At 29.7% G+C, this 10,804-nt stretch overlaps 1 protein-coding gene across 4 annotated transcripts in view; it reads left to right on the top strand.

Annotated features, from left to right (window-relative positions):
- The first annotated feature begins 375 nt into the window (after positions 1-375).
- Positions 376-10,804, top strand: part of LOC106468078 (helicase SKI2W-like) — a 51,269-nt gene continuing 40,840 nt past the window's right edge. The window contains exons 1-5 of one of the 4 annotated variants that reach the window (XM_013928482.2): positions 376-443; positions 2,981-3,152; positions 4,550-4,656; positions 5,180-5,297; positions 8,466-8,652. In XM_013928482.2, the coding sequence (XP_013783936.1) occupies positions 3,027-3,152; positions 4,550-4,656; positions 5,180-5,297; positions 8,466-8,652 (538 nt within the window). In that variant the 5' untranslated portion in view covers positions 376-443; positions 2,981-3,026. Of the gene's footprint in view, positions 533-815; positions 883-2,980; positions 3,153-4,549; positions 4,657-5,179; positions 5,298-8,465; positions 8,653-10,804 lie in introns of those variants that run through there. The other 3 variants (XM_022396982.1, XM_022396994.1, XM_022397002.1) reach the window with 3 other exon arrangements.

Genomic DNA, 10,804 nt, shown 5'->3' with positions numbered 1-10,804 from the left:
ATATTATGTCAGTTTTGAGTTAATGGAGCTTATACTGATGTTTTTTTAACAGAAATTTCTTACCATAATATTAGTGAAATACAAAATTCGAATTACATCACCATACATGTAAATATGTTTTGCTACCATACTACACCCATGCGGCCCGGCATGGCCAGGTGGTTAGGGCACCCGACTCGTAATCTGAGGGTCGTGTCACACCAAACATGCCAACTTCCGTCAACTAAAATCGGATCAGGGAATATGGGAGCATATCATCTGCTGATGGCCGCCCCCATAACTCGCAACTAAAAAAAAAAAAAAAAAACTACACCCATGCAAATATTATTGTAAAAGCGAAATATAATGTCAGATGGCGCTAATAATAGTACTAAGTTTATATAAGGACAGACACGTGTGGTTTGAGGTTAGAAATGTGCTGTATTGAAGTGATTGTTGGAAGTGTATGTTTATACTAATATATTGGTTTTTACATTACAGTTTGTTTTTATTTATGCTACTGACTAACTTTGTGCTGATTTTGGTTTCAAATGTGCGTAGCCTATCTGTAATATATTTGTACTGGTATATTGTCATAAATGGAATAGGAATATTGTTACTGTTAAAAAGATCAATAAATCACGACCTAATATTAATAATAATACACCAGAAAATGTAAATGGTTTTATTTAAGCCAACGTTTCGCCATTATATTTACAGCTTCATAGGGGCAACGAGGCGCTTGCTGAACTTGCTAGTAGTAGTACTAGGACAGTAGTAGTAAATGGCGAAACATTGGCTTAAAGTTAAATATAACTGATGTATCCTGGAGTAATAGATTGTGTTTTATTTATATCTAACAACGAGTACAACTCTCCAGTTTACATAACAAACCGTAAATTCGTATGATAATATTTTTATTATTATTAAGAGTTGTATCTTCGGTAGAGTAATTAGTCAAACTGGTGTCAATATTGAAATTAATCCAACATATTTAGTAATTACTTCTTTGGTTTAAATTTTTTATCAGTTCGTTTTAGTTAATGTTATGACAGCAAAAATGTAAAATTGATTGATAATAATACAATGCAATATGTTGGCATATTTGATATGAACAAGTTTGTAATTTAAGTGTTAAATGCTAATTTCTAAAAATGTGCATTGTCACATTATATTCTTTACTGATTGATAAAGTATTATGTGGCCTTTATAAGTTAATAGTTATGACACCTTTTGTTTTATGCTTTTAATAATAGCTGATTAGAGTTATATGATTATAAAAACTTAAGTTTTTCAAATAGTTATTTTTTATGCTGTACAGGTTTCAGATAGTATATAATTATTATATATAAAAATGTTATGTAGTTGTTCCATAAAACTATAACAAATATTTTCTTGAAATTATACATATAATGATCATTTAGTTCATGTGCTTGAGTTTTAAATAACTGTTACAAATATAATGTGCATTTTGTAATATACTATTTATTAAATGTTTGATAAACAATATTATTGATGGTATGAATGAAACAATTTTATTTTGTACTTATTGATTAATTTGTGTTCAACAGTGGCAACCTTGCAAAGTAAACTAAATGTAACTATTTGTATCCATTTATCTAACAAATGTGCATACTTTGTAACTCAAGACAAACTATTCTGTAACTTTATAATTCTTAATTAGAAACGAAATTTTTGATATAGTTTTGATCCAGACTTGCAAAGCTTGAACTTTTTTTTTCTAATGTCCAAAATTCTCCCACTCACAGGCAGATTGTTAAAACCTGAAACAGTTCCAAACAACTGAATAAAGTCAAATGTAATTTTCTTTGCTTCAATAATTTAAAAAAATACTAAGTATTTAAGGATGCACTGACTCTTAAATCTAGGCAAATTTACATGCTGAGGAAAACTGTTAAACACTTCCTATAACATGCTCTTTGTAAACATCCTCATAGCTTGAATTTTTTAAAATTCAAAAATGGTATGAGACTAATTACCACTAGCAAAGGCATTAATTAAAATTAATTGCTCATAGTTCATTAACATGGCAGAAAATTTACAAAGTTTTTAATTCAAGCTATGACGATGTTCACAAGGAACATTTATATCAATTTTCATGTTCCTAAATAAAGTTATAGTGTTCAAACAGTTTATGTTATGTATTTCTTTATCCCTGCTACATTAATTATACATATGACATATATGACTAAAAGTGATTGCAACATCAAACTTTTATTTTGTACAAGAAGCATTTAACAGTGTTTCCTCAGCATGTAAATTTGCACAGTTTTATGGGTCAGTATTGTATTAAGTTTTTTTTTAATAACTCAATGTTTTCAAACTGGATATTATTCTAGTAGCCAGTCTTTCTAATTTTTCAAGCATGCTAAAATCTTTCATGTTGTAAGAAGACCAGAAACCACAAGCAGCCTTCCAGATTATTTTCAACAGCCTTATACAATAACTTTTTATTCTTAAATATAAATATCTATTAATATATCCCAGAACACAAATTAGCTTTTTTCACTACAGTTAAGCAATCAGCAGAAAGCTTCTAGTTTTTTTTCAGTAGTTGTAACTAAATATTTCTCCATTTCAACAAGAACAAACATTTTCCTACTTTGAATATATCACTTTACATTTTAACACTGAAATTCATTTGCCACATTCTTTTCCAGCCACTAAGACTGCCCTGACACGTTATCTGAACATCAGCCTTCATCAGAATTTTGATATCATCAGGAAATTTACAAACATTGTGGTTCATGAAATTATAAACATTGTTGATATAAAATAATAACCACAATTATCCCAAAACAGTCCCATGAGGTTTTCACATTAGCCCTATTCTCCCAACGGGAAAATAAAATAAAATTGTTTACATATTTCCTAACTTCACAACCAATTTCATTGAAATTCAACTACAAAACTAGTCTCTTATGCAATGATTTATTAAATAATTTACTGTTTAGACTTTAGCTTCATTGTTTCATTACAGATAACCTGTGATTTATAATACTGATCCCTTCAAAGAGAAAAGAAGAATGGCTGATGTTCTCAGCATCGAAGATTTACTCTCATTTGACTTAGAAATTGTGGAGCTTGGGTCCACTGGGAAAGTAGACATACAACGAAAAGATCAAGAATCCCCTCCTGTACCAAAGTCAACAGTGAGACAAATTACTTTTTCTACTGCATATTTAAAAATACACTAATATATATATATATATATATATGTTTAGGTTGACATAGCTGTGCTAGTAATAGTTTTTCTATCAATAGCTCTAGAAAAAAGAATATATTTCTGGTAATGAGCAAATAATATTATAACTGCTTGGAATGATTCTTATATTAGATTGTCTTAGCTCTATAATGTAGTCCTGAAATACTTTACACTGTTCCAGTAGTTGGGTCTGGAAGACCCATACAAACAATATTGTATATTTGCTGAAAAAAAATATGACTCCAACAGAAATATTTGTCACTAAATTGTAGAGGAATAAAAGAAAGGTCTTGGCAACATATGTATTTGTAGTAGAATTACTGCACATCGGAAATCATGCCGGATCTCTTGGACTGCATTCTAGGGTTAAAATAAAAGCTAAGCTGCATCAAAGCATGTAAAATACATTAAATCTAATTTAAGTGTGTGTATGTGTCAGAGCTACTAACAGTTACCTGTTGAGTATGTGACTAATTCATCTGGGCCTCTACTCAAGCTCACATGCATTAGTAAAAAAAATTCCATCTTTTGGTCACATTAGCAGTTTTTGTCATTCACTGAGGTTGGTTGACCAGCTGGATCCAGGTTAAATTCAGCATTGTATTCACCTAAGAAATGCACCATTTGCTTCAGTAAGTAACAAATTTTCTGGGGGAGCATGCCCATAGGCCCCCCTTTAGCACTCACAGCACACTATCATCTTATTTTTTTCAAAGTCTAACTCAAACAGATTTTGAAAGTTGCCAGCTCAAAAATTGTGTGTACAAGTTGATGAGTGAATTTTAACCTCAGTATCAAAATTGTTCTTCAAAAAGCATGTGAAGAGTCTTGGCTCTCTGGAAAATGTTCATATAGGATTTTGTTTTTGTTTAGGTTCTGTAATATTTTTTTCTCAGTGTGTAGTAGCTTTTGTTATATTACATTTTCTCAATATTAAGTAAAATAAAAGTTTCAAGTTAGAATTAAATTTATAGTGTTTTGTTTTCATTAATGTATGGTTAGTTATTTATAGACATTTAGTGTAAATTGCTATATATATGTATATATATATGTTTGTGGATGGTTGTGTTCTCATTAGCTATTTTTATTATTATTTTGTTTCTCTTGCTCTGAGGGCTTTCAATGCATATTTCATTAACAATGAGAATACCTAACTGAGCATTGATTTATAAAATTTAATACATGTAGTCAGTTTTTTTGGCTTCATCAAGTAATAAGTTTAATTTTTATTTCTGTTCTACATGTTGGCTTACTTTTGATCAGAAGTTCTTGGTAATTGTGGTTAAGAATACTGAATTTCTTCAATTTTTAGTCATTTCTTATAAGAAAATATTTGTGTTCAAGCTTCCTTTTGGACCCCCTCCACTATTATCAGACTTCAAGACTCAATTATTGGAATTTCTAGATCATGCAGAGAAACTTCCTATTCATCATGTTGACCATGTTCAAAAGTAAGAGATCAAGATTAGCTTGTTTAATTGTTAAGCTACTCTGAAGCAAAAATAAGGTGTGTATATATATATATATATATAATAATTAAAAAACAATATCTTAAATTAGAAGTTTGTAAGCCTTCCCCTATTAATATGTTAACCATATTCAGAAATAGGGTATTACATCTAGATAATCAGTTTAAATGTAAGTGAGTTGGGAAAAAACACTATTGCAAATAATAAAATCAACATATTATAAAGACTTTAGAAGGAACAGTTATATGTAGGAAATATATTTATACTTTACCTTTTCTATTTCAAAGATATAAAGGTTTTCTAAAAAATGTTTTTCTTGGGATGTTTTTTTATATCTAATAAAAGCAGTAGAAAATTTTTGCATTGTTGTGTGATAAGGAAACGTTAGCTTTTGCAATGTCAGTTTATACAAAGTCAACAAAATATTCCTATTAAGGCTCAGAATTTGCCATATACTGTTTTGTTTTTACAATATGTTAATAAGTTTCGTGTTTTTTTTTTTTAGGTTTATTCCACGAAAACCTAACGTTGCATCTTTATATTCTTTGGACTTGGAACCACTACAGACTTCTCTACAAGTAGACAGAGATCCCACCACTGGTCAGTTGTTGGGCTTTAAAGAGGTAATTGTGCAATCAGGTTAAACATATATATTAACTCAAACATTTTCTGTTGTATTTAATTTTGTCTGTTGGTGTTGAATTTAGTTGAGTCAGTTTTTCCCATGGCAGTTCTTCATAGCTCTATCCATAGTACAGTTATTTGATTGGTTAAAATCTATGTCTACAAAGGTTTAAATATTGAAAATGTTTTCTACAAGGAAGTTTTGTAACCAACTTTTCCAATATGAATTCATGAATTTGATGTCCCTTAGTTTTAAACCATGGTTTCAATTACCACAACTCTATATAATTTGTCAAACTTAGACATGTTCTATTAGGAGAATATCATAATTTGGGAAAACAGATGTCTGTCTGTCCATTGTGTATGAATATGTAAAAGAAGAAGAGAAAAAGAAATACACAAAAAACAATTATATGTAGAGATGTAAAGCCTACTAAAAGCAGCTCTTATGAATGTATGTTAATTTTTTGTCTATATGTTACTGAAATTTAACAAAAAACCTTTTTCTGCTGTAAAATCTTTAAATCATATTTTTTGTGTAATGCTGTAACATCAAAATGATTTTTTAAAACCAGTTTTCAGAATATCCTCTGTCATTTAATGCTAACAATAAATATTCCATTTTTATATTTTATAGAAAATGCACATAGTCAGCATGTTTGAACATGATTTTATTTAAGTTTTGAATAGGTTTATTGTGTAATTTTCTAAACTTTTGTGTACAAATTCAGTGTTTCATTGATTATGAGAATTCCATTAAAAAGTACAAAATCATGGATGACTAGCTCAAAATTTTAAAGAAAGGGTATTATAAGGTCGTTCTTCTCTTAACAAATGCATAAACAGGGATGACTAATTAAAATGTGGGATGAATATTTTTAGTATCAACATTGCTGGAGATGGTTTTTAGTCTTGGAACTTTTAGAAAGAGCATATCTTAGTAGCCAAATATTAAATTTTCTATGGTTAGATAAGAATATGAATTGAATAAAATACTACAATTCTATATATTTTGTCAAATTTTAACACATTTCACTAGTAAACAATAAATATTTGAGTTTTTCAAATTAAAGTTAAATTTTTATTATTGCCAAAAAATAACCATTTGACACTTTTAATGATTTCAGTAAAATAGAACAACTTGTTAATAAATACTAAAAAAACAGTTGTTAAACGAAGTACTTTTATAAGCACATATTGTAAAAAATGGTTTTAATAGTGTGAATCTACTAATTTTGTAAGAATTACAATTTAAAGTTTTACAGAAAGTTTTAGATGGAACAAATTATATGAAACCCTATGTAACAAGTCTTATTTATGTTGCAATTTGTAAAACAGTTCTTATGTTGTCATTTTTTATCTGACTACACAGCTAGCTGTGATCTCATCACAGACCTGGTGTTGTTGTAACATTTGATTCTAAAAGGTTGTAATTCGCTTAATGACCAATAGAGGTTTTAGCATGTTTGTACAGAGTTTAGTATTTGATATTAAAATGATTATAAATATTCAAGTCACATGACAAACACATCTGGTGTAAAATCATAGTGGAATGAAATGTATCACAACTACATTTGTTTTTGACACCAAAAATGGATCACTTTTGGGAAGAGTATGAAACAGACTTTTCTGATGCAAAATTATTTATACAATTGGATCATAACCATGTTCATGTTGTGTATTTAGAATTGTCAAGATGCATATATCCCTTGTATTTAATGGCATTGGAAAATAAAGACATAAGGATTAACTTGGGGAACCAGGACGATCTAAAAGAAAACCTACAACAACTCATACCTCAGACATGGTAAGCAAAGTACAGTTTCTTGTTAATGGTGAGAATCCACAAACACAAGGTCGATAGCAAAAGCCATGCACGTGATCCTGGCAATAGTAAGCAACATAATCAAGAAGGATTTCCATCTGGAGAATTGAGATAAGTCACAAGTACACAAGTTGCTTATACATATCCTTTCAACTGTTGCATACGTCAAGCAGCTGGAGAGTGAAATAGGTATTCATGGTGTTCCACATGAAGACATACTGGTCAAGTCACTGGATCTTTGGATTTTTGTGTAATCATACTGTTTAAATGGGTGCTGGGACATCATTATCCTTGTACACGAGAGGGATTGTGAAAAGCCATCAGGGAAGAGTAGTATGCTTTAGACATGAAAACCTTATAATGGAGCCTCTTGCAATAGAAATTACCTGCAGTGCTATTGTCAAAATGCATGGCCATCAGATAGAGTATGACAAATGGTGACATAGACTGTAATGACCTGATGAGGCTCCAAAATCATTTAAATATAATGTACTCAAACTCTGTGTGGCACTGAATTTTGAATAAATATCTAGATTTTCCACATTATAACAAAAACTTTTATCATGAGGTGATTTTTAAAAAGTCATGGAAGTAGATTATCCAGTATTTCAAATGTTACTAATGAAGAAACGTCTAAAGGTGGCACATTCAAAATCTTGACTTGAGTTTGTAATTGTATTTCATAATACTCCATTGTATATTAGCTTAGAATTCATTGGATACATAGAGAACATGTGGGCTTTAATATAGCAGTGTGTTTTTTAGAAATATTTTCTTTATGCATGTAATTTTATTGCCATCATCATAATAACTAGTTGCCAAAAGCAATAAGTCTGTAAAAATTGTGAACCCATGAAACATTTTTCACAGAAGCTATTTATAAGCAAACAACTTCTAACATATAAAAAGCTTTATGTAAAAAAAGCATTTTATAAAGAAGAAAGCTCACATTTTTTTATCACAGTTTCACATGTTCTGTTCCTGTTTATTTTTTAGACATTACAACTGTTACTTTATGTTAAATGTGCACAAAAACTAATGAAAAAGCCAAGTTAATCTTATTACATAAAAACTACTGTATTTGAAAACCTAATATATTTATTTAAACCTCACAACATACTTTTATTTGTAGTGTTAAATATTAGAATAATAAAAAAATTTTATGCATTCCTTTCATAAGCAAGATAAAAAATTATGTTACATATTATTTTTAATTTTTCAGTTCTTCCATACATAGAGCACTAAATGAAAGTTAATACTCTCTTGTATTTGATATTCCATAGATTTTTAAAAATTAAGTTTATAGAGAATTTTTCCTTCATTACTATTTCTCCATAAATAGGTAAAAACTGAAGAACAAGGAGCCACGGCAAAAAACTCTATGTCCTTGCAGCGAGCTCCAGGCCCTCCATCTGAAGCTGTTCGTGGAAGCTCGACTAATATCCCTTTCTGGCCAGGAGGAATGGATGAGCCAAGCATGGAGATGTTAAAAGCTGCTACAAAACAAGAAGATATTGATTTTGACAGAGGTTTGTCCAAGCACTCATTACACTTTTCTCCAGAACTATTATCTTGATAGATGTATTTCAAATTATTGATGCAAGTTTTCTTCCATTTACTTTTTCTTTAAAGGATTTCAATGGTAGGTGTTGGCCTTTTCTCTGTTTTTTTTTTTTTAACAATTCAATTCTCAACAACCTACCATCAAATTCACTTTGGAAATATAACTAGAATGCAAGTTACCCTTTCTTTGTGTCCTTGACAAATGCAACTCAACAAGCTTATCAAAAACCAACTAACATGGACAAATATCTACATCATTGATCAGAAAAAATCAAATGTTATTTATATAGCCCTTTCTAAATTACCAGTGATTTGGTTTCTACAGCTTTTAATAATTTGCTTTCAAGTAAAATGTTTATTTTGGACAGTTTTTTTTCTTTGTAATGCTTCATTAGTGTTACCAAACTTAGTTCCATCATGAGTGTATTTATATATCATTGTTTCTAGTCCTTAGCACAAACTTAACTACTTTCAATTTTTAAGCATAAAGTGCTTGGATGACCATGTGATAAGATGTAATAGCACAACAATGTATAACTTGTACATGCAAAAGTAAAATATAATTCAGAACGATAAATAACACAGGTAGTCTACAATTCAAAACCAGAATTAATTTCATCTGTTAATAATATAAGTAGTGTTGTCACTTGTGCAAAACAAATTTTAAACTAAACTTGTAATAATTTAGAAAGAAGTCCAATCAAAATCAGGACTTGTTCCAGTGAATAGACTTATGTACATATGTTTAATAACTATAGCAAAATACCATAATCATAAATGCCAAGAGTCAGTCACACTGTATAAATATCTGTCAAGGAGGGAGTTTTTACACCAAGGATTTATTTAGCAACGAGTAAAATTAATTTGCCGTTTGTTATGAAGAGAAGTTTTTGAATGATTATCAAGTATTTATAAGATATGTGGTTTTAAAAGAAGTTTTGCAATAATGTAGTTGATGTGATTAGAAAATAACTGTGATCAAAAAATGCTGGGACAAGGATCAATGCTGGGAAGACACTCTTCAGGTAAAGTAGATATTGCTCATCATAGGCTTTGGTTTCCTGAAGCTAGAAGGCCCCCTTATTTTCTTTTGTCTGTTTATGGGCAGTAAAGTTACAAATGCATATTGGAGGATTCAAATTTGGTAGGCTTTGGTTTCCTGTCTTTTTGGATCAGTTTTTTTACTAGTATTTACATATTTCATCAATATAACATTCATTTTATCATGATAATGTTATATTTGTACTTACAAATCAAAAGGCATACAAAAGTAACCAAAATTGTCAAGTGGAAGTTATTTTGGGTTTCTCTCACCACTACTGAGAAAAGCTTTGTTCTTAACTTGTTATACAGAATTAACCAAATGTTTAGTTCCCAACTAAGACATTATTCTGAAATGATGAACTTAGATTAACAATTGAATAGAAAGCAATGGACCTGAGAATTAACCAAAAATTTTAGACTTCAATTATATTTTAATCCCATTTTGTCTACTCGTAAGAGACTCCACTGCATTGGTTTTAATTTCAATTGCTAAGTCATAATAGTAAATTGGCAAACAATGATCATACTTGAATAAGACAGACCAGTGTCTTGTCAAAAGATTTAGTTCCACCAAAATAAACCACTTCTTTATGCTTATAAATCATTGTTTATTAATGTATTGTCAGCACAACACACTTCCATACTCAAGCAAGTGATAGTAATATTTCATGCATACTGTTTCAAAAATATTGACTCATCAATTTTCAAAAATGCTTTTCTTTATATACATTATTGAAGTAATTAATGATAATTAAAATACACAGGTATACACGTACGGGAATCACAAAAAAATAATATTTATAATATTTTCTAACCAAAACACACTGATACAGCTTTTCTATATGGTATTTTTAAATTTAGAGCCACGAGTTTATTCATCATACTTCTGTTGGCAGTAGTATGACTGCTGGTGTGGCACTGTGATTATTTGGATGACAGCCAATCACAACATAAAATATAGATACCTGATTGTACTCTAGTGCAGCTTATTTTTGTATGAAAGGGGTGAGCAAACCCACAATAATTGCATCTTATGCCTATTTTATTCACTTTTTTCCTTAATTATTTACAGTT

This window comes from Limulus polyphemus, unplaced genomic scaffold (assembly GCF_000517525.1).
Source record: "Limulus polyphemus unplaced genomic scaffold, Limulus_polyphemus-2.1.2 Scaffold85, whole genome shotgun sequence".
In the NCBI taxonomy this organism is placed as follows: domain Eukaryota; kingdom Metazoa; phylum Arthropoda; class Merostomata; order Xiphosura; family Limulidae; genus Limulus; species Limulus polyphemus.
This window is presented reverse-complemented; position numbering and strand designations above follow the sequence as displayed.